The 24,910-nt window shown below is 41.2% G+C and overlaps 1 protein-coding gene across 1 annotated transcript in view; it reads left to right on the forward strand.

Moving 5' to 3' along the window:
• Positions 1-23,589, forward strand: part of hyou1 (hypoxia up-regulated 1) — a 38,720-nt gene extending 15,131 nt beyond the window's left edge. The window contains exons 11-25 of the mRNA XM_043677721.1: positions 3,488-3,570; positions 5,321-5,453; positions 7,218-7,402; positions 7,897-8,035; positions 9,423-9,483; positions 10,981-11,063; positions 11,851-12,042; positions 13,027-13,208; positions 13,796-13,883; positions 15,582-15,704; positions 16,050-16,183; positions 16,660-16,744; positions 18,749-19,016; positions 19,339-19,455; positions 20,153-23,589. Of these exons, the coding sequence (XP_043533656.1) occupies positions 3,488-3,570; positions 5,321-5,453; positions 7,218-7,402; positions 7,897-8,035; positions 9,423-9,483; positions 10,981-11,063; positions 11,851-12,042; positions 13,027-13,208; positions 13,796-13,883; positions 15,582-15,704; positions 16,050-16,183; positions 16,660-16,744; positions 18,749-19,016; positions 19,339-19,455; positions 20,153-20,211 (1,932 nt within the window). The 3' untranslated portion in view covers positions 20,212-23,589. The remainder of the gene's footprint in view (positions 1-3,487; positions 3,571-5,320; positions 5,454-7,217; positions 7,403-7,896; positions 8,036-9,422; positions 9,484-10,980; positions 11,064-11,850; positions 12,043-13,026; positions 13,209-13,795; positions 13,884-15,581; positions 15,705-16,049; positions 16,184-16,659; positions 16,745-18,748; positions 19,017-19,338; positions 19,456-20,152) is intronic.
• The last annotated feature ends 1,321 nt before the right edge of the window (positions 23,590-24,910 follow it).

Raw genomic sequence — 24,910 nt, forward strand, 5'->3', positions numbered from 1 at the left:
GGATGAATGCAGATTTCTCCAGCTTTCTCATTTCCCCTCCCCCCCATCTTTTCTGAGTCCCAACCCTCAGACTCAGCACCGCCTTCTTGACCTGCAATCTTCTTCCCGACCTCTCTGCCCCCACCTCCTATCCGGCCTATCACCCTCACCTTAACCTTCTTCCACCTATCGTATTCCCAACGCCTCTCCCCCAAGTCCCTCCTCCCTATCTTTTATCTTAGCCTGCTTGGCACACCCTCCTCATTCCTGAAGAAGGGCTTATGCCCGAAACATCGATTCTCCTGCTCCTTTGATGCTGCCTGACCTGCTGCGCTTTTCCAGCAAACACATTTTTAAGCTCTGATCTCCAGCATCGGCAGTCCTCACTTTCTCCTATGTATTTAAGCTGTCCTCTTGCCTCCTGGCTGTATAATTACCATAGCAAGGACATGATTAGTTTGTCCGTACTGGGATTATGTTGAATACATTGGCTCGAAGCAATGTGATGTAAGTTTATTCGGTACAAGTACCAGCTGTTTATCTGGAAAGTTTGGGAGGTGATATCAAAAAAACTTTCACTGTTAGCATCTCTAAGGACAGATGCCTGAAAATGCCTTGAAGTTTCCCTCCAAGTCACTCACCTTTCTGCTTTGCAAATATGTTGCAATTTCTTCACTGTTAACTGCATCAACGTTCTAGGATTCTTCCACCCTCCAGAACCCTTAGCACCCCTGCCCCCAATTACAAGGCATGATAGAAAGATATGTAAAAGAGTATTGCATTACTGATTAAGGAGAATATCATAGCTATACTAAGAAAAGACATCTTGGAGGGTTCATCCAGCAAATCTATATGGGTAGAGCTCAGGAATAAAAGTGCAATCCCAATAGCTAATGGGCAATATAAGAACAGATATGTAAGCAGATCATGGAAAAATGTGAAAAAGGTGGTGTTGTAGTTGGTGATTTTAGCTTCTGCATTATTGACTGAGATATTGATATACGCAAATGTGTGGACTGCAGATGCTGGAAACCAGAGTTTAGATTAGAGTGGTGCTGGAAAAGCACAGCAGGGCAGGCAGCATCCAAGGAGCAGGAAAATTGAGGTTTTGGGCAAAAGCCCTTCATCAGGAATTGATGTCTTTAGTGCTAAGGGCTTGGATGGGCTAGAATTTTCTAGACGCACCCAGGCAGGTTTCGTGAAACAATATGTAGGTAGTCTAACTAGTGAAGAGGCCATGCTAGACTTGTTATTGGGGAATGAACCTGGCCAGGTGATCGAAGTTTCATTGTGGGGAGCATTTTCATAGAGCAGTGATCATAGTTCCACAAGTTTTAACATGGGTAGGGATAAGAATAAGACTGATCCTCAGGTGAAGGTGCTAAATTGGGCGAAGGCGCTAAATTGGGTGAAGGCTAACTATAACCATATTAGGCAGGAGCTGACAAAATTAGATTGGGGCAGCTATTTGAGGGTAAATTCCCATCTGTCATGTAGGAGTCTTGTAAAGGTTGATCAGGGTTCAGGACCAGCATGTGCCTGTGTAGATGGAGGTTAAAAATAGCAAGATTCAGAACCATGGATAATAGATTTTGAAAATTTAGCCAAAAAGGAAGGAATCCTGTTTAAGGTTTAGGAAACTGAAATCACACAAAGGCCTTGAGGAATACAAATGAAGCAAGAAAGAATTTCACAAGTAATTCAGAAGATGAAAAGGGTCTCCAATGTCTTTGGCAAGTAAAATTAAGAATCATCCCAAGGTATTTTATAGGTATATTAGAAGCAAGAGGGTACCTTGGGAAAGGGTAGGTCCATTTGAGGGCAAAGGAAGGAATTTATGCACTGTGACGGAGGAAGTGGTTGGGGTTCTTAATAAGTATTTCATATCCGTAGTCACCAAGAAAAGGGATGTGGTTGTTACGATGAGGGAAGGAAATGTTGATATTCCAGAACTTGTCAATATTAAGGAAGAGAAGGTACTGTGTGTCTTGAAAAAGCTTTAAGGTGGATAAATCCCTCTGGTTTGATGGAATCTATCCCAGGGCACGGAGGGAGATAAGGGAAGAGATTGCTGTATCCTTGACACAGATGTTTGTATCCTCTTTAGTCACAGATGAGATCCCAGAAGACTGAAGAATAGCCAATTTTAATCTTTTTGTTTAAGAGCTGCAGGGATAATCCAAACATTCATAGGCAGGTCAGACTTGGATCAGTAATGGGGAAGTTATTGGAGAAGATTCTTAGGGAGAGGGTTTACTTGCATTTGTAAAAGAATGGACTTATTAAGGATGGTCAGTGTAGTTTTGTGTGGGAGAGGTCTTGTGTTTTTTGACCATGTGATTGAGGGCAAGACAGTGAAAGTGTCTAAATTGGCTAAATATGGCATTTGGCAACGTGGCTGATGGTAGGCTGGTCCAGAAGATTACATCAAGTGGAATCCGCAATGAGTTGTTAGGTTGGATGCAAATTGGGGGCCATAGACAGGAAGTTGTGGAATGGTGTTTCTTTGACTGGCTTTTTGTGAGGATCCGTGTTGGGACCTCTGTCATGATTTGGATGGAAATGTAGGTGATCTGTATAGTAAGTTGGCAGACATGAATATTGGAGGAGTTGTAGATAGTGAAGAAAGTTGTCAAAAGATACAGCAGGGTGTAGATGGAAAATTGGTCAGAGATTGCAGACAGAATTAGATCTGGACAAGTGTGTGATGCACTTTGGGAGGTCAAATGCAAGGGGAAAGTACACAATAACTGGCAGGTCCCTTTTGGAGCATTGATATCTCGAGGGATCTTTGGGTGCAAGTCCATAACTCCCTGAAAGTGGCAACCGAAGTGGATAAGGTGGGTAAAGAAGGCATACGGCTTGCTTCCCTTCATCAGTCAGGATGTTGTGTTTCAAAATTGGCAAGTCATGGTGCAGCTGCATAAAACTTTAGACCACATTTGGAGCATTATATGCAGTTCTGTTCCCAACGCTAGGAAGGATGTTGAGGCTTTGGAGATGGTGCAAAAGAGGTTTACCTGGATGTTGCCTTGATTGGAATGTATTATTTATAAGGAGAGGTTGAACAAATTTGGATTGTTTTTGCCAGAGTGTCGAAGGCTGCTTGGTGACCTGATGAAAGTGTATTAAATTGAGAGGCGTGGATAGTGGAAATAGCAAACACTAGGGGGAAATAAGTTTAAGGTGAGAGAGCGAAAGTTTAAAGGAGATGTGAGAGACAAGGTTTTTACACACTGGGTAATAGAAGCAGATGCATTAGCAACATTTAAAAGACATTTAGACAGATGCATGAACAGGCAGGGAATAGAGGGATATGGACCATGTGCAGGCAGATGGGATTAGTCTAGAATGGAATCGTGGTCTGCTGCACAGACATAGTGGACTGAAGGACCTGTTCCTGTGCTGGGCAATAAGTGCTCATGTGCTTAATGAATTAATACGTCAACTGAATTTTTAAAATGTTGGTTTAAAAATTTCATTCAGTGAAGTGACTTTTTTCCTGCAGGAAGACATTGATTATGTGATCCTGGTGGGCGGAGCAACACGTGTTCCCAAAGTGCAGGAGTTCTTGCTGAAAGCTATTGGAAAGTAAGAGTTCTAGTTTTGTATAATATAATCCATTGTCATCAGATATTCCAGCCTCAGCCACACTACTGCCAGTTATGCTTTTACTGTGTAATATACTCATACACACCATCTGGGATTAAAGTATCTTGTTATATACCGTTCTCTAATTGATAAATTGGTGTTTACTATTTACTTCCAATTTGAGTTTAAATCCATTGCAAAGCATAGACATTAATGCTGAAACCGACCTGCCAGTGGGTAAACTTTGCATTTGATTGCTTTCTGCCAGGTATATCATTGGCAGAGAAAATGTGATTGTAGTCGATATGATGAGAGGTTGGGATATCTGGTCAGCATAAAATGAGTTTGATCAAAGGGTCTGTTTCCATGCTGTACATCTTTATGACTATGACTCTGAGGTATCACTGAGCTCAGAAGTCATTAGTTGATAAATGTGGACATTGTTTTCCCTTGTAGAATTATGAAATAATTAGTGCAGCTCACCTTGGAGCATCTATGTGTTTGCTTTTGTGTTCAACTGAATGAAGAATGTCGGTTGCTTTAAGGAGACGATCTCTGGGAATAGGAGGAAGCCATTCAGCCCCTTAGTCCTGTTCTGCCATTCTTTTGATCTTGGCTGATTTCCACCTTAATTCCAGCTGCCTTCCTTGGTTCCCTGCCCAGTCTGTCTATCTTGGTTTTAAAAACGGACCTCCAGGGTTGCAGATTTCTGTGACACTTTCTGTATTAAAAGTACTTCCTGAATTCAGTTCTATATGGTCTGGTTTTAACTCTGCACCTTTTTTCAGGATCCTCCACTAGACGAAGTAGGATATGGAGAAAACCTGTCACCTCTTTAATGATCCTAAATAACTCTTTGGCAACTCCTTCATCCCTTATTATGAAAGGGATAATGGCTTTGTGCTTATTGTATTCCATAAGAAAAGTTCCTGACGTTGGTAGTGTCAATGTGAGAATTGTTCCATTGTGGTTTAGACAGGCATGATACATGCCTTGGTGCAACCAAAGATGTTAAGGAAAAGGTAAACCTTCAATGGGAAATTACCTCCAAATGGAAAACTGGCATTCTGAAGTAGATACCAAATATACAAAGTATTTAGAAAGTTATTTCACCTATTTTGTCTGTGCTGATCTTTATGCTCCTGCTGCTACTCTTTATCTAATCTAGGCAACATAAACTTTGATTCTGTTCACCCTCTTAACATTAGCCTCTCCTCAAAAGCATCAATACCATTTGCCTGAACTTCTCCCAGTGGTAGCATGTTTCCCCATTTTAGACACTGTCTAACAGTTATGGACCTTGGTTCTTATGTTTTTATATGTTGGCCACTGAAATCCTTTTATAATGTTCAGTACCTCTCTCAGGTTACTGCTTAACCTTTTTTTACCCTGAGTTTAGTTTTGAATTCTATCTAGCTCACGGGTGCAATGTATTCACACACCAAAAGAATTTAAATAATTATATGAGCACTTGAAAAGTCTTTGAACTAGGTGCTGGAAAATGGGTTTAGAGTAAATAGATGCTTAATGACCAACCCAGACATGCGTCAAAGGGCCTTGTTGTAACACCTTGTCTCTCTATGACACCAGTTATGAGAACAGAACCTGCATTTTTCCTCCTTTACAAAATGAGGCTCATGGCAACGTTATTGCTATAAACTTTTAACTACAGAGCAGAATGTTCAACTGGATTTTTATTTTTGGTTTGTCACTGCGTCTCTCAGTAAGTGGATTTAATTCCCTTTTGCAGGAAGGAGTTGGGAAAGAATATAAATGCAGATGAGGCGGCAGCAATGGGAGCAGTGTATCAGGCTGCAGCTCTCAGTAAAGCCTTCAAAGTCAAGCCCTTCTTTATTCGTGATGCAGCCATTTATCCCATTCAGGTAAACATACTATGACCGTGTGCACATCTATAAGTCTCACTCTGTCGCTCACTCAATGTTATTGTTTCAAGTGTTTGTAAATTGTGAACTCTTCTGAGAGTTAGAGAATGAGTCCAAGTATGAGTATTTGAAGTAAGTTTATTCTCCACAGCCAACCTATCAAATCCCTTTACTGAAGTTGCTGTTTGTGTAAAATTGCTGTCATCGTTACACTTTACTTTCAGACTAGTCTCATTTGGTGATTAAACGCCTGAAGTCTGCTCAGATCTTGTACAGCAGGCTGAGAAACCAAGTGGAAAAGCAGATTTTCTGGGTCATCTGAGTGTAAAACTAAGATGATGAAGATAAATATGGTACCCTGTGGTTATTGGAGATGGTTTAAGAGGTGTAAAGGAAGACAACATATACTCTGATACATAGACATAAGATGGATGAAGATATCAATTAGTTTGAATGAATTTGGAGAAAATGTTAAGAATTGGATAGCAAGGGCAGGACCAGGTGGTGTGTATATAAAAATATAATCGGACAACCTCTCGTTAAGCATCAATATTGTTTCAAGATTGGTGGAAAAAATATGATTGGTGGAAGCCACCAAATTAAAGACTAATACCATTGAAGATTGTAACCAAAGGCAGTAATAAATACGTAGAATGTGTGAAAATGGAAAATGTATTTTAATAAAATGAGACTATGTGCGTTAAGTTAGGAAACTGAGTTTAAATGGAGTAGAAGAGTGTTGTGTGGATCCCAACCACTGGTATTGTCTTATTGGGCTGCATGGCCTGTTTCTGTGCAGCAAGTACCTTGTTGGATCACGTACCAGCATTGAAGGTTCTAAACAAAATAAACTCTGTAACCTGGTCTCAAACCAGGTGACTTGGCATTGACCCAGTGAAAGACCAGCTGGTCTTCTAAACAAGTAGATTAACCGTCTCAGATCCCATCAGTATCTCAATGCTATCATGCTGCAGTCGTAGGCCAAAGGACCTAGGGGTTTTATTTTAAAGTTCAGAATAAGTTTATTCAGTGAAACTGAGCTGTACAGACTGGAAACTTTATGCTCAATCTGTGCTGTTAGCTGATCTCTGTTTGATCAATTACAAGAAACTTGGCCGGTTTCCTGCCCTTGATCTGTCACCATTTCAAAGTGCAAACAGTGATGGCCTCTGACATTGAGATGTTGTCATTATGATATTGTCTTGATTTGCAAATAGGAGAAAGTGAGGTCTGCAGATGCTGGAGATCAAAGTTGAAACTTTATTGCTGGAACAGCACAGCAGGTCAGGCAGCATCCAGGGAACAGGAGATTCGACGTTTCGGGCACAGGCCCTTCTTCAGGAATGTAAATAGAAAATCACAGCACAGAAGATGGCCTTTTGGCCCATTGTACCAGTGCTAACTCTTCAACAATAGCTGACTCTATATGAGGAACAGCCCCTTGAGAGGAATTATAGGGCGTCCTGGAGCCAGTGGATGTATATCCAAGCAAAGGGGAAAAAGAATAGCTGATTGAAAAAGGAGCGATTAAATTTGCTACACAGGTATGGGAAAAGTAATGGGTGATCTCATTTGCTTCCCAGACCTTTCCCATTGGAGAAACGTACTTGCCCTGTTTCTCAGAAAACATGCATGCTGGAATGTGCTTTGTAACCGCATCCATCAGCGAGTGCCACTAGGGTTTTGTTGCTCAGACTCTTTAATGATCCAAAGGATCATCTTGCTAACAGGAGTCTTTGTCTGCTTTTCTTTTTGTCTTGGTAGGTTGAATTTACACGAGCAATTGAAGAGGATGGTGTGAAAAGCATTAAACACAACAAACGTGTGCTATTCCAGAGAATGTCTCCATATCCTCAACGCAAAGTGATCACCTTCAACCGCTACTCCGATGACTTTGAGTTCTTTGTGAATTATGGGGATTTGAACTTCCTCAGTGACAGTGATCTCAGGTAATGAGACTGGGGGTTTTGGGGGTGCTGGGGGCGAATTGTTAGTTGAACAAAATAAAACCAAGATCTGTGGATGCTGGTGATCTCAAATGAAAACACAATTGCTGGAGAAACTCAAGTCTGGCAGTATCTATGGGAAGAAAGAGTTTACATTTTATGTGGCGACTCTTCATCATTACAGTTGATGCTGTTCAGTGGCTTACAGCTGCAACTCAGTCTGTAGTCTTCTACTAAATTGTGAAGTGTCTTGTTCCCTTTCTGTCTCTCTGCTGCTAGGAAATGTTAGAATGTTGAGTTTTCCATAGGGAACTTTGAGTCCAGTTGTGAGTTTTATTCTCATGAGTGAGCAGCACTGAGCTTTCTTGTAAACACTAACTGCTGGTTGACTACAATATGATGTTGTAAAGCAACTATAATGCAGTTAGCTTGCAATGCACAACTTGAGCTTTGGATAGTCATGCTTGTCTCAATATCTAACTGTCCTTTCTTTCCAGTATCTTTGGATCATTAAACTTGAGCACGGTTCAATTGAGTGGCATCGGTTCAAGTTTTCAGAAGCATTCAGATAGCGAATCTAAAGGGATTAAGGCCCATTTTAACATGGACGAAAGTGGAATACTGTCACTGGACAGAGTGAGTATACACGAAGCTGCTGACTGGTCTACACGTATCTCCTGTTCTCCCACCTGAACTGGGAAGGTTGCGTTTGCTATGGATTAATCCATAATTTCTTCTGAATTATTCAATATACTGATCTGGACAGAATGAGGATATGAAACCAGAGAGATAGTCGTAATTTTGGTGAAATAGTTGCATTGTTTGTCCTTTTGTTTATGCGAGTCTGGCAGACAATATCTAGCAGTTTTCTCGTTAACTCGAGTTTAGTTCAAAATCTTCCAAGTTATCGAGTGCAACTGCAGTTAGTAATATATTCTCTGGCTTCCTCCTGAGATTGTAATCAAGTGACAAAAAGCTTGACTTCTCTTCTGCCTCCAAAGGGATGTTCCTTGCTCTGGTGCTAATGGCTCATCACTGCCCCTGCACTCACCTGATATCAGGCATCTGCTGGGTACGATCCTTTTCTTAATAACAAAACGTACATTTCCCAGCCTGACTTGACATATTGTAGTCAAAAAACAGGAATCCAGGATGTCCTTTTTTTTTCCCTCTTCCTGCTCTCCACTGGGCTTGAAAGATTGCTGCAGACACCATATTACTCCAGTAATGACACTGTACTTGGAACATGTTTTCCCTATCAGCTACAATCACTGATCAGCTACAATCATTGTTGTAACCATTTGTACCAATTTCATTAAAGACCTATTAGACGTGCAATACAGGTAAATGAACTTTTTGAAATATATTTCCTGATGCTTCATCACTGTTTGTATCTAAGCACAACAAGCAAAACAACGCTCTGCTATTCAGCTCACCATTTTTACCAACAAATCTAATAAATAGCTTACAATTTACATTTTTAAAAATTCATTCGTGGGATGAGAATGTCGCTAGCTAGACCAGCATTTTATTGTCTATCCCCAATTGCCCAAAGGGCATTTAAGAGTAAACCCATTGATTAAATCATATGTAGGATGGACTAGGTGAGGATGGCAGATTCTTTGCCTAATGGAAGTTTGTGAACCAGATGGATTTTTCTGACAACTGGCTATGGATTTGTGGTCATCACTAGATTCTTATATCCAAATTTGTATTGAATTGAAATTCCGCCATCTGCCATAGTGTTATTTGAACCTGGGTCCCCAGAACCTAAGCTGGTTCTCTGCATTAACAGTCCAGCAATAATACTATTAGGCCACAGCCTCCCAATGCTCCATGCGGTGTAAACTCCACAAGCATAATTAATCTTTTTTTTTTTTACTGATCACCTGCAGCTAGCCATATCTGCACCCCCCAATTGACTAGATGTGTCTAAAAGTCTGGACAGTGCTCATTTGTATGATTTAAAATGAATCACTTCAGACTATTCAGTTGAACTGTGTTTGAATTCCTTTTGCTATAGGTGGAAGCTGTGTTCGAGAGGGTGCAGGATGGGGAACCTGAGGAAGAATCCACCCTGACTAGTGAGTAGACTCTACCTGTTAGTGGGTTATCGTCTGCATTGCTGAATGGCAGCTGTGATTAGAGTTTAATGCTTTCAGTTTTGCAAATTTTTTTTTTCCCTGTGGACACTAATGGTTAGAGGTTTCATCTAGCTACCTGCAGGAGTCTGGATTTCAGCAGTCCCACTATTTCCTGCCACCTCATACCCTTGGGAAAGTTGTCACTGTCTTACCTCACTGTCACTGTGCTGAGCTGATGATCCAGCATGTCATTCTAATAGTCCCAGTGGTTTCCTTTTTAAAATCCCAATATATTCTTGTGTTTGTTCCATAGATCTGTTCATAAATGTAGTGCATAAATAGCAACTTTTTTTTACATTTCACCATGCAATATATTAAATACATCTGTCAACTTTCTGCTGCTGCCAATGAAACCAATTAATTGATGTCCTTCAGGGAGGGAACCCTGTTCTCCTTCCCCAGTCTGATTTACACAATATGTCAATCCCACAATACATGGTTGATTCTGAACATACTGAGAGGTGGTTCTGCAAGCTGACCAACTATGTGAATAATCTCCTGTCACAAAACCCAAAGAGAACTTACACCTGCTAAACGCAATGGGCCACTATGTGGCCATGTCACACTGAGAAAACAATCTCTCTATCTTGTGGCACAGGACAGTATGTTTCTGCTAACTTGCTGTGTTGTTTCTTTCCAATAGCTCGCTATTCCGTGAGTCATTGAACAATGAATACTAGGGAGTTGTAGGTTGGTTGCTCAGTGTATTGATTTAACTAGTCTCAGTTGAGGTGGCATTCCTAAACTAGTGAAATATAATTTTCCATCTGGTGACCTCTTCCAGTACCTCCAACTGCTGTGCAGTAACAGGTTGGAAGGGCAGGATAGAGACCTGTGGGGCAGGTGAAGACATTTGATGACTTTTACTGTTCTAGGGCTGGCAATACATGCCACCCATGGAGGGAAGTAGCTGCCTTTGAAACTGTGGGAGGAATCACGGTGAGGTTGTGGGCTGGTTGGGTGGATGCATGACTTGTCGTCTCTTTTTGAAGAATTAGTCATACAGTCAAAGATATACAACACCGAATCAGACCCTTTGGACTAACTGAACCACGACGACCAGATATCCTAAATAAATCTAGTCCAATTTGCCAGCATTTGGCCAATATCCCTCTAATTCTGGATTAGTGGTGCTGGAAGAGCACAGCAGTTCAGGCAACATTCAAGGAGCAGCGAAATCGACGTTTCTGGCAAAAGCCCTTCATCAGGAGTGCTCTTCCAGCACCACTAATCCAGAATCTGGTTTCCAGCATCTGCAGTCATTGTTTTTACCAATATCCCTCTAAACCCTTCCTATTCATAAAAACACATTCAGATGCTTGTTAAATATTGTAATTGTTTTTTTAATTTTAATTATAACTTCACATTGTTATTGGGTAAAGTCGTCTTTCTGGGTGCAGTTTTTTATCGATTCTTATATTCTGCTTTTGTCTGCAGAGCTCGGGAACACCATTTCTAGTTTGTTTGGAGGTGGAAGCTCTGAAACAGATGGGAAGGAGAACTTGACTGAAGCTGTGCAGGTAAGTTTTCACTTATTTTGCCTTTTGTCACTCACTCTGGCCTCCACCATTATCTGTCTCACTCAGTCCCGCTCTGTCCTGTCCATTGGGAATGAACAGTGAAACAGACCAGGCGACCTCTGGTCTCATTTCAGATCTGTGTTTCCCGCTCCTTGAGGCTAAGAAAGAATATGACATCAGTAAAATCTACTTAATACCCATAACATCAGCTGGAAAGTGAAAGGTTGGAGTAAATGCTGGATCAATGCTGGCTGTGTTGGACTGCTAATTCTCACTCCAGGTTCTGCAATTGGTCTTCTAGAACATTGCGGATGTGCTCGGACCTGTGTGTTTGGGGGGGGGGGGGGGGTGGAAAAGAAGGCAAAAGAAGTGAGTTAAGTCACCACTGAAATCAGGCACCGTTTTGGGTAGTTGGGCGATGTTGCTTATCCAGTACAGCATGTTTTGGCTTTTCCTGTATTTTGTTGTGTGCTGTGTTAAAGGGCACTCACTATAGGGCATTTGCTGCTGTAAGACAATGATGATAAGATTTGCTCACAAGGAAAGCAAGTATATTACACTTAAGAAGGGATGAGGCAGCAAGGCATTTATTTGCTGGTCTGCAGCTTGGGTGTGAAACAGGCCAATACCAGTGTGCTACTGTTTCAGTAACCTGTCTGCATTGGGATGATTGAGTCCCATGTATCCCTGTCGATGACAGTTGCAATGAATGAATACTCCTGGTGACCCCAGGTGTGGATGTGAGCTCGAAAATATCTTGATGCTAAAATTCTTTTCCTTTTTCCAGGATGAAGAGGAGGCTACAAGTAAAACTGAGAAGGACTATCAGGAAGAACCAGAAACTGCAAAAGAGAAGGGAATTCCCACTGAGGAGAGCAGCAAGTCTGAGGAGCAAAGCAAAGCAGAACCTAATGAAGAGAAAGGAGATCAACCTGAACCAGGAGAGGACACGGCCAAAACAGGGACACCCGAAACTCTGGTATGGAAGTGTAAATGTGGTAATCTGTGAATACTGTTCCATTTCTTGAGTCTTGCCTGGTTTGGAGGGTATTAGCTAGAAGGAGAGATTGGACAAACTTTGTTTTTCATTTGAATGTCAGAGGATGAGGGGCACCATGATAGAAGTTTACAAAATTATGCAAGGCATGGTTAATAAGAATGGTCAGTCAAAGCAAGTTTAAAGGACATGTAAGAGCCAGGTTTTGTTTTACACAGGGTGGCAAGTGTCTGGAATGTGCTGCCAGAGGAATCAGTGGAGGTGAATACAATAGCATTTAAGAGGCATCTTGACAGGTATATGAATAAGCAGGGAATAGAATATTCTTTCTTGTCATGTGTATTTTGAGTGCAGAAGTACAGGAATACAGTGAAAAGTTTACAATGTCACCCCACATGGCACCATCTTAACTACAAATTACCGAGGTACAGACCTTAAATACAAACTAGCGAAATAAAGGGAATAAAAAAGAGAAAGGGTACATTACTTACAGGTATTCATTGTTTCTAACTTATACTATGAGAAATAAAGTTAAAAAGATAAGCAGTACAGCCTTTCCATAAAGGCCCTGCAGTAGATCAGTGCAGAGGGCTTCCACACATGGTGTGGCCAGGCTTGCAAGTGGCTGATCTCCCCGAGCAGTCCCCAGTCTAACAGTCGTCCCCACTCTGGCCATGCCTCCAGCCCGCTCTACCTCGGGGAAAATGAGAAATAAACGGAGGGAGCAGAGGAGCTTCATGTGGAGCGTCCTATCCACTGCCATCTTGACTGGAGGAATAGAGGGATACGGGCCATTTGAGGCAAAGGGTTTTTTACTTTAGAAAGGTATTGTGTGTCACTGTATTCTTGGGGAGCTGAAGGGCCTGTTCCTGTGCTGTACTGTTCTTTTGTATTTGTTCTAAAATCCTTTTGTATTCTATGAATGTATTGGTGAGAGCCTAATAGTTTCATTCCACTTGTGTGCAGGATAAAAAAGTCGAGGATGTTGGGAAAGCGGACATGAAAGATCCAGAATCGAATAAAACTGAGGAGGTTAAAAAGCCAAAAGGACCCAAAAGGCTGAAGATTAGTGAGAATGTGACTGTGGCATTGGAAATCCAGGACCTGCCAGATCTGTCACAAGAGGAAATGAGCAAGTCTCAAAAAAAGTAAGAACTGCTTATTGATTAAACTTGCTTCTAGCGAGGCAGAGAAACGTTTGGAGGCGAGGGAGACAATTTTTAGATTTTACACACACATAAATATTCTCAGTCATTTTCTCAGTTAAAGACAGCGATAGGCATTGGGATTATTCAGAAGATAATTAGATTTAATGATCTAGATGTAGGTTTGCTTGCTGAGCTGGAAGATTCATTTTCAGACATTTCGCCACCATACTAGATAACATCTTCAGTGAGCCTCAGGACAAAGCTCCATCTGGAGGCTCACTGAAGATGTTACCTAGCATGGTGATGAAACGTCTGAAAATGAACCTTCCAGCTCAGCAAGGAAACCAACATTCAGAACCTCAACCTGATCTACAAATCTTCTCAACTTGCTAGATTTAATGTTATCAGGGGTGCTGTATGGGAACTTGTGCTTTGATGGGTCTTGTTGCAACCTGCCATTAGTAGAGTTATCCAGCTCTGGCCACAGTTACCAGTAAACCCGACCCAATGCTGGCTTCAGCTGTTTTGACATTTGCTGTCTGTGTGTACTTCAACAGCCATTCATTCATTCCCACGTTTTCATCCAGGCTTCAGGATCTTACAGACAGAGACCTCCAAAAACAAGAGCATGAAAAGATGGCCAATTCATTAGAAGCTTTCATCTTTGAAACACAGGTAAGCTATACTATCACTTGTAATTCTGACCAATTATAATGTCCAATATGCACATCAGATCTTTGGAGGTAACTGATGATTACTGGCCAACACCACCAGATCTTCAGTTCCAAACTCTTGTAGCTTGAGGAGGTTTGTTAGGAGAATGCTGTGCACTTCAAGCTGGCAATGTATGTAAAAAGGACAGGCTGGAATGTACTTCGAGGGACACTGGTACTGGTTGAAGGATGTGCTGCCCTCTGTGTAGATCTGTTGCCTTCACACAAGAGTTGGTGCAGTTGTAGTCACAGTTTTGCAATGCAGCCAGTCTTGGTGTTGTGCAGTGATACACTGCAAAGGCATGTACTTTTCTGAAAGCTTTGTAGCGATCCAGTAAACATCAGTACTGCATCTTACCCTTAAAAAGAGAACTTATTTTTCCACCCTTTTTTAAAGCGTGTTTTCGTCAGTCTGTAGGTAGTTGGGGGTTCTGTTTGAAATTGTAGGGGGGGGTAGACTGTAGGTTTATCCATTGCTGAACTATACTTTTTACTTTCTAAAGGAATTTTATTGAATGTTTGAGACATGACTGCAGAGTGTAGTTGTCAGCAATCTTCACGGACGATCTAGTTAAGAATTTAGGCCGGAATGGAGAGAGATATATTGGTGCCGTATTCTGTGTATATAGTTCTAATGTTCGGTAGTAATATGGGAAGAGGCTATATAATTAAAAGCCTTACTGGAAGATAAAATTGGGACTGTTATCAAACAGTTGTGTTGACTGGAATCTGAGTCATTGTGAGAGTGGTAGTTACAATTCTGTAATCCAAATACTCGGTTGTGTGCATAACCACAAGACTGATAGAACAGACCTGATCCAGCTGCAGTAAACACCACATCCCAGTTGTCAGTGTGGCAATTGTAGTATTGTTTGAATTTTATTTCCGGTGGGGCCTCTCTGTATTGTCATTTAAGTTTCGATGTCTAACCACAGAACTCAACACCCCTATCACTGAGGTCATGTTACCTTGTGACTCTGCCACTCACGTTCACCTCAGTCAGAGAACATTGTGTGCTCAATTTCCATTCAGAGAGTCGAGTACAAAAGTCTAGGTTAGTCCCTCCAGAGTGAAGCTAATGAGGCACTGCACTAATGGAGAGATTGCGTGGCCTGATGTCTCATTCGAGAGACAGAGTCTTAGTTCATCGGAGGGAGGGATGTAAAGATCCTATAGCACCATTTCCAAGAAGAGCAGAGAACCTTTCAGTGCTGTGGTTAGTATTTATCCCTCTCAAACTATTTGCTCCTCTTCCCATTGCTATTTAAATAAGTTTGTGTTGAATTTTCTACATCGTGTCACTTCAGAAAATACTCAATTGGCTGTCAAGTGCTTTGGGACATCCTTTAGTTATGCAAGATGCTACGGAAATACAGGTGTTTCTATTTTAATCTTCTGGTTGAAGAGAAGTCTAATTGCTTGGGCATAATCTTTTGGGATCTGGGGAAAACTGTGACTGACCCAGCAAGTTAATGGCCTGCTATGCTCCCTTTCTGTGTCACTGGGCTGGAGAGTTCCAAATTGGCTCTCACCTTGTGAGCAGAGACTGGGCACTCTGAGAAGTGTAAAAATCTGCAGGACCCTGCTTTTCTTTGCAGTTTAGATTATTCCATGTCTGGCTTTGCTTTCTAAACCTGATGTTCACACTACTGTTCCTCAGGACAAGCTGTACCAGGATGAGTATCAGGCAGTTTCAACACAAGATGAGCGTGACCAAATCTCGACTAAACTCAGCGAGGTCTCAAACTGGCTGGATGAGGATGGTTATGCTGCCAGCACGCAGGTTTGAGCTTGTTTTATTTGGCTGCAATTGTTATTCTGATCCTGGGGACAGCAAGTCTAGGAACAGGCAATATTGAAAACATTTACACGAGTGCAGGCAATAAAAAGTCAGGTAAATGTGAGTTTGCAATGTCAGCCCAAGCTTTATATAAAATTCATATCAAGCAGTGAGTTACTTAGTGTGTTGTTTAGTCTGACAGTGATAATATTCTGAGACTGGGCTCTGGGGACCTTGATGAGTTTGTAATTTAGTATTGCCACTATTTATAGAGCCTGGCTATAAAATCCAAACACTTGAATCATTTGGTTTGTGTTGTAAGTGATTATGTGTATTGGATGTGTTTAGGAACTAAAAACGAAGCTCTCTGAGTTACGGAAGATGTGCAAAGAACTCTTCTTCAAAGTAGAAGAGAGGAGGAAGTGGCCGGATCGCCTTGCTGCACTGGATAGCATGCTCAATCACTCCACTATCTTCCTCAAGTATGTACCATGGTGAAGGCAAGCAACTCCTGCTGAGAAGTTTGATCGGTCTTTTCACTGCTCTTTATAAGTGGTGGTTCAAAGGGCAGCAGCAGTGACTGGCAAGGGATCAGTTCCATGGGCTCTAGACACCGTCAAACCTGTCTCCCAATTATTAGTGACTTACTCCACTAAGTAAGTGGATGGGATTGGTGGCGGTTAAGTCTTAAGTCCACGTATTCGGGGGCCATCAGGAGGTGGATGGGATTGATGGTTTACTTATTATCACCCCAGTGGTGGTAACTGAGGTGGACTCACTTGGCACAGACTGCAAGTTGAATCAGAACACTTCTATTCAGCTATTCCCTGAATAATCTCTAGGATCTGAAATGGTTGGCTTTGAAGTTAGTGTGCTTGCCTGTGTACACAGTCAGGAGCAGGGCAGGAGTGAAGTTTCTCTCCCAGATTCTTACTGTCTGTTACCTTTGTGACTTCAGGGGTGCTCGACTCATTCCGGAAGCTGATCAGATTTTCACAGAAGTGGAGTTAAACACACTGGAAAAGGTCATCACTGAGACAACTGTAAGTCTGACAGAATTCAGTCATCGCTGAGAACAAAGCTGTAAACTGTTTGGAATCTGACTTGAGTTTTGTAAAGTTTTGTAGTTGATTAATCATTTAGTACCCCTTAGGAGAGCTTGGAAGCCATGATTTTAAACTTGGGGTTTTAACTCAATTACTAATGTTTTATTTCCAGTGATGTCACCTCCAGAGTCTCAGGATTTTTGGCTTGCAACCTAGAAGTCTGAATCTGATCTTTGAGAGGGCTTCCTGCAAAATTCTGATAAGGTTTTGGCAGTCTCATTTGAGAAAGGACATAATTGCATTCGAAACAGCTCAGAATGTGTTCATATGACTGATAGATGGTGGAAGTTGAGGTGTATTCATTTCCAAGTTGCTGTGGTCAGGTTGGGCCTTTACCCTTTGGGATTTGGAAGAATGAGAGATGGTCTGTTAAGACATATATAATTCAAAAGGGACTTGTCAGGATGGTTGCTGAAACAATCTTTACCCAGAGAGTGGTGGGGGCATGGAATGTGCTGCCTGTGGGAGTGGCAGAGTCAGAATCATTGGTGACCTTTAAGAGGCAATTGGATAGGTACATGGATGGGTGTTTAAGTTAGGACAAATGTTTGGCACAACATCGTGGGCTGAAGGGCCTGTTCTGTGCTGTATTGTTCTATGTTCTACTTATTCCCTCGTGAGAGAAACTGAAGTAGGAGACCCTTTTACAAATAGGATGTCTCTCATCTGAGATGAGCACAGAAATTAAAAGGCCCCCCAGTCCTATGGAGAATGTTTCTAATAGTTAGTGAAATTATTTTCCCCAGAGAGCAGTGGAGGCAAGGTCATTGATTTGATTGTGGTATTGAAATATTTGACAATGATCTTATCAAGTGATGGAGTAGGTTACAGGGGTAAAGTGGTTCAGTCCTAATCATTCATTTATGTGTATGCTCTTTGACTGATTTGACTCTCTGGGAGCATATTTTCAGGTTGGAGAGTCTAAACTGAGAGGTCAGAATCTGAGTAAAAAATCAGTGTTTTAAGATTGAGTTATTGGTACCTTTCCTCAGTTAATGATTGTGGCTCCTGGAGTATAGAATTTGAAAGTTTCAGGTCTTTCGATTGAATAAATTTCTCCTTATCTCAACCGTGGTCTTATGGTAGAACAGACTGTAGGAGCTGTGAGACCTGCTCCTGCTCTTTATATAGAGAGGTTAATTTGTGTGAAATCATCTGAAAATGTTGAATGGAGAGTGAAGCTACATATCATAATGACATGTTTTGGAGATCTGTGCTGTAGGCACAGTAAGTAAGTTTACTTTTATAGTGTGACTGAACTAATTCTTGATTCCTGAGTGGCTGAGTAAACAACAGTGATCCTGGGCCTGAACAATAATTATTACCCTAGGTTTTGATTCCTTACATTCAGTTATAGAATCCCTACAATGTGGAAATGGGCCCTTTGGCCCAACAATCCACACTGACCCTCTGAAGAGTAACCCACCCAAACCCATTCCCTATTACTCTACGTTCACTCCTGACTAATGTATCTAACCGAGACATCCCTGAACACCATGGGCAATTTAGCATGGCCAATTTACCTAACTCTCACATCTTTGGATTGTGGTAGGAAACCGGAGCACCTGGAGGAAACCCAAGCAAACATGGGGGAGAATGTGCAAACTCCATGCAGTTGCCCATGGCTGGAATTGAACCTGGGTCCCTGGCTCTGTGAGGCAGCAGTGCTAACCACTGAGCCACCTGGTGCTGTCTTATCTTTGATGTCTCACAACTGTGTTGCTTGTTATCATGTGTTGACCTCTTATGCAAAAACAACCAGTCCACCATCTTTAACTGTATCTCAGCAAATGGTAACACAATGCAGTGTATTTGAAACTATATCCTGGTGTGAAATATCAGCAGGAGCAGTGGAAAGCTGTGACAGTAAACAGCAATACCTAATAATGTCCAAGCCCTGGGAATATTCTGTAGTTAATTTCTATTTAACCTGTGTTTCAGAAATGGAAAAATGAGACTGTGGAAGAGCAGAATAAGCTGCCGTCCACCCAGAAACCCATCCTCCTTGCCAAGGACATTGAGGCAAAGCTTGGTCTACTAGACCGAGAAGTAAAATACTTACTAAACAAAGCAAAATTCGCCAAACCCAAGCTCCGGAAAGAGAAGAACACAACACAAGAGATGAAAAATACAACAACCGAAGACCAGAACACAACTGCTGATAGTGAGAACATTATACCACCCACAAGAGAGACAGGGGAAGACACAGGTAAGCTTTTTGCAAAGTGTTCTAGCTAAAACAGTTACCAGGGATATAGCTGAGGAATTATAATGTGTCTAGTAAGGCTTACTGGTTAAACTTTAATAGTTTTATTTGTGAATTGAGTGTATACCCTCAGAGAGGACATGTTGCCATTATTTCAAAAAGCATGGGATCCCTGTCTCCCAGAGAGACAGAGCCTTCAGGGACTGTCTGCTGGGGGGGAAGGAAATATAATGTAACCATTTGATTTAAAATCTTTTTGTTTCATATGGTTCTCATCCTGTTGTGGAAGTGGTAAGTCACTGACGTGAATATTTCTTTCTGCTAGAGCATGTAGAGGTGGTGAAACCTGGCGAGGCTCCACCTACAGTAAACAAAGATCAAACCACCGTTGAGGATGATGAGGCAGAGATACCAGAGGCAGATGTATTAGAGTCCAGTAAAGGTGAGGATTAGGGTCGTGTGAGTTTACTGATCTGGGCTTCCTAAACTAAATAACTGGGAGAGATTAGGAAGAACAGTACGGATAGTTGGGTTGTGTTTGAAACACTGGATTTGGAAATCAAAGCTATACTTAGTCTCGACCTTTTCTTTGTTATGACCTTTTCTCATGGAGTGGAAAGAAAGTTTCCGTTATCTGTTTCCTTTTGAAGTAACTTAATCACACAAAGGTAAAGTACTCCAGGAAGCCATTTAGACCATTGTATCTGTGCTGGCTCACGAAAGAGCTAACCAATTCCTTCTATTCCTCTGCTTTTTCCCCATAATCCTATACGTTCTCCCCGTCTGGTGTTTATTGCATCTGCCTTTCCAGACAGTACAGTCCAAATCAGAGCAGTTCACTGACTGTTTCAAAATCAAATTCACTGTCCGATTCCTCTTTCACTAGTTAAATCTGTGTCTTCTGCAAACCTACCCTTTTGCATTTGGATAAACCTTTTCCCCCTTATTTCATCAAAGCTAGTCATCATTTTAAAATTCCTCTGAAATCCCTCCTTAACCTTCTGTGTACTAAGTGGAAGGCTTCCTGTTCTTCAGTGTCTTCACATCCCTTATCCCTGATATCATTGTTGCAAATCTCTGCATTTTTGTTATTTTCCTTCCCACATAAGTATGTTTGAATTTTTTAAATTTTCTTTCAGGTACAGCTGAGGGAACACTAGAAAGCAACTCAGACAAACACCCTCCAGATGAATTGTAACTGCTCCTGGCTGCTGCACCGGTTCTATTTATATTACATTACTTTTTATGTAATGGACCAGTCTGCCATAATTTAACAGAACGACGATGTGTGATTGAGAGTAGAGGTGTACATTTCACTTTTTTTTAAAAACAAAACTGGATTTTCCTGTGACAGACTTTGTTGGATAATTCTACTTGTAAAACCAAGTACAGTTCAAGTTTAAACTGCATTGTGACCAGCAGGAGGCAGTGTTTGCAGCAAGAGGTTGACGTTCAAAGGGATTTAAAAGCTTCAAGTTATTGGAAGCCAAGTATTTTTGTTCCTTGTGTGTCTTCTCCCTTCGATTGTTATGGTTTTTATTTAGTTAATGAATGGTTATGAATGAACTTATTGCACTGAATTGAAGTATGTTCATTTTGCTTTAGTGTCTGCTTAGGGTAAGTTGAATCTATTAAATCAAACTTTTAACAGCCCTAGTGCTCGATACTCGGCTTTAAAAATAAGTCGACAGAACCATGATAAGATTGGTCTGTGAAATGTTAGTGCAGGGGCATGTCAACTCATTAGAGTGTACTACATCCCTGTCTTCATACAGCCACTGTCATGTGCAGAATGTGTACAAGTACCTGGGCAAAGTTCTTTTTCTCTGCCTCCTGTAAAACTGCTCTGCTTTTTGTAGTCTCGAATGTCCCCGGCTGCTACAGGTGTGCCCCATCACCAACCAGCAGTTGCTGATAGCAGTTGTTTCATGAAATGTAGGGGCCAGGAGTGTTGTCACTGGTGTCCCCAGTTCAGAATCGGCCATGTGTAATGCGACACTAGTTTCTGTGAAAACTCTTGCAACATGGACAGACTGAAATGACTGAATTAATCTTGAGTGGTTTGGGCACCTGCATGAATTTACTTGATGGGAAAGGAGTTTGTTATGACTTTGCATCCTGTTCTAAATATTTCCCACAAAACCCCGGTTTTTAACTCCAGTTCCTCTTGTGCGTTGTAGTCAGGCTCAAAATCAATCCAGTGCTTCAGTCATCGGAGCTTCTATCATTAATAATTTTATTCTTAAAAATTGCTTAAAAATGTGGAATGAACCACTCATGCAGACTGTAGCTGTATTGTGTCCAGGGCAGTTAGAAAATGGATATCAGGCCCCAAGTTGTCAGCAGGGAATCACAGGCAAGACTGTATTCAAACATGTTACATGGCACAGAGATGGTAACATTGCTTAAACTTCATGGTTTATTGTCAAACCCTATGTGATGTTCTCCAATCTAATTGCTGCACCATAGGTAATACACTGGCCTTTGAGTTATTTTCCTAGATATCGGACATTTCAGTTTTGTTTCTGGAACTGAATGCAGACAGTGGCACTCTGCAAATGCTCACTAGCTCAATGACATTGAGAAGTTGCTGCTCCAGAGGGACTGCCAGAGTGTAATGTCGAAGCTGGCTATCTCTCTGTAAAATGAACCACTCCCCATCCATTTGATATTAAACATCATGCCAGAGAAGTTTGCTCTGTGTTTTGCTCCCAATTTTAAGCCTGCCTCCTGCAAGTCACTAGCCATTCTCATCAGTCTGCTTCTGCTGTGTTTTTCTTTGTTTAGTGACTGTCTACTTGGTTTGAGTACACACTCCGAGGTTAGCTACTGGACTGGCAACTGATCTTAAGGAGTGAGGGGTTTTCTTAAAACTGTATATAGTTTGCTGAGCAAAGTGAGAGTAGAGCCTGATTTCCAGTTTAATTTTAGGGAAATGTGGGTCTCTGCATGTTACCCAAGACTCATTCAGTGAGTCGCACAAAGATTGTTACAGGGTTTTGGACTGGCCTGTACTGAAGCTTCAGCAAATTAATGGTTGTATTGTCGTTCCGTTATTGAGTAGGATTCCCTCTGTTGGAGTGAGTTTTTTTTTCTTTTGAATATCTAATTTAAAAAGTAGATTTCAACAAAATAAATTTCTAATCTAATAATGAGTTCGGTCCAGCAGCCAATGGAGGTGTTGAGAGGTACAAATGAATGTTGGGACTTGATGTGAAAAGGGACCAGGTTTCTATCTGTGCGTTTGGTTACTGGTCTTTGTCTGATGTTGAGAATGTGCACCATGTGGTGTGGATCAGGGTCTTTTTCTGCACTTACAATCCCTCAAAATAAAGCAGCCAGACTCACTAAGACTCTACTGTGTCCCTACCAGTTGTGTTTATCTGCTCTGTTGTTCCCTCTGTCCAATAAAATGTTGATATATTTTTCTGAATTTGTCATCAGCTGACTGTGTGTCCTGGGCCTTCTGTTTCTATCTAAGCTTAGCTCAAGTGCTATGTAAGTGAGACTGCTCTCAATCTTACACCTTTACTTTCTAACAATCTTCACCCTGCCCTCCTCAAAAAGAGCTGTCAGACCTTTAGGGGATTGGATGTGTAACTCCTCTTCCTAAACCCACGTGGAGATACCATGTTGGGAGAGGCAGGTTTAGTGTCTGCTGGTCAACCTGCTGTGTTACTTTTGCTTCAGGAATTTTCTTGTGTGCAGAGTCATCAATCGGTTGGGAATTTTCTGAGTAGAAGTTATTAGTTCTTTCTCAAACATAAGCTGCCTTTAAATTGGCTTCAGTATTACAACGAGAACCTCGTTGAATTTCCCACTTTGCGTTTGATTTACCTCTTGTCTTGGATTGTGATTTTTAAAAATTTGTACTAAAATGGGTAAGGATGAACTGTATTGTTTCTCATTACTGACCATGAATTCCTCCACTAACAGCTGGCAATGAGTGATCCTTATAGCCCAGCATTAACTTTCACACAGCTCCACCTAATGACTGGTTCTTCCTTCAATGCTCTTCATTCTGTTACTGTGTAAGTGAACACATCTCAACTGTCAGGGGAAATAAATTTGACCAGGAGATTGAGAACAAGGCACATGTAGGGATAGCCCGTTTACTTCATCCGTCCAAAATGTTAACGTTTGATCTCACTGTTAAACCATTAAGCACACACACCTATATTGCGGTCTCTGTTTTAAATCCTTGTTCAGGTGTTCATCCCAACTTTGGATCACGAGTACAGCGTGAAGACTATATTGCTGCTTTATGTAAAGTATTTTCTGAATGTAAAATAAGTTTCTGTTGAGTCAGGAAGAGAATGAGACACTTGTTGCTTTTCAGACTTGTTCTGCCAGGTATGGTGAGCCAATGGGCAGCATCATGGTCAGCTACTCTTCTCTCAAAGTTGTGACTTAGGGGACTCCTCATACCAGGAAATCTGTCTGGGGAAGGAGGGATTATTCTGATCACTTATGTAAACTCGTACTAAGCTTACGGTAATGTGCCATCTAAAGGGCTCCAGTCTAATGGAGCAATTGTCCTATTAATAAAATTCAACTTAATTTTTTTAAAACTTAATTTCCTGGTATGTTTCATACGTTGCCTATACATAATTCTTGCTTGACCAGTCTGCTTAGATATTTGGGTTGGGTAAATTAACAGATTGCACTTTTAAAAAAAAAATCGCTAAGCAACAGCTTTAATGACTGGGTATTATTGAAGAGATGAGTAAATGTTTGGATGTGTTGAACTCTAGGCTCATTATAATGATTTCCGTCCTTTGTATATTCCAAATTTCAACAATTGAACGACAGAAGATGTTGTCCAGTAAAATGACATGCAGTGCAATTTTAATACAAAGCTTTTCCAAACTAATTAGTGCAAGTACTGAGTCTACCTGTCTTTAAATGTAACCACAGCCTGGGGAGTGATTGTGAACTCAATCAGCATTCCTGAATTCACTCAGAGTTTGCAGAGCTAATGGTGAAAGGAAGGAAAGTAGAAATATATGAATTGCTCATGTAGAGAGCTGCAAGCTGAATGGCCTCCTGTGCTGTGTAACCATTCTCTGATGTAAAATTACACGTACTGTCGTCTTGAATCTGCCTAGGCCTTTCATATCAACTAGTGAGTTTCACAGTGGAGACACTTTGGTCTATAGTGTATACCATCCACATCCTGCGATTATAGAACATCTTTTCATTTAATAAAACATCCAAAGTAGTGATCTAAAGTTCAGAGTTCTTACTGTGAGATGAGAATTTACTAACTTTCAGGAAAGATAGATTATAAGATGTCATGAAGGAGGAGGGGATTACAGGAAGAGATTTAGGAAGACGTTTCTAGTGTTTATGGTACAGATGTTTGAATGTGCAGCTGCACATAATGATCAGATAATTGGGGGTGCACAAGAGTCCATGATCTTGTCTGGGGCAGTTAGCTAGACAGTAACAGCTCTGAGCAATTGAATTTTACAACTTCAGTCTGGTTTGAGCCAGAACTTTCAATAGCCTGAAGCTGCAATCTGATTATTGCTGTTAAAGCTTAGTTAAGAGGAAACCTGTGCAGCATCAGGTGCTTGTAGTTACAGCAAGCTACCATTTAATGTTTATCTGTGAATCAACTCAAGATGCTACTGGTGTATCAACTCATCACAACCACTCTTCCTGTTTGCAAGCTTTCAAGTTAGGCAGAACTCTCTCAAATTTTAAAATATGGCTTACGATATGTTGACTTTGGGTATTATTTTGCTGATTTGCCACAATTCAGTGATTTTAACAGGCTGAATGAGTAGGCAAATGTATTTCAAATGCAGAGTAATGTGGATAAAAATGAGGTTATCCACTTTGGTAGCAAAAACAGGAAGGCAGATTATCTGAATGGCTATAAATTGAGAGAG

This window comes from Chiloscyllium plagiosum, chromosome 36, assembly GCF_004010195.1.
Source record: "Chiloscyllium plagiosum isolate BGI_BamShark_2017 chromosome 36, ASM401019v2, whole genome shotgun sequence".
Taxonomy (NCBI): Eukaryota; Metazoa; Chordata; class Chondrichthyes; order Orectolobiformes; family Hemiscylliidae; genus Chiloscyllium; species Chiloscyllium plagiosum.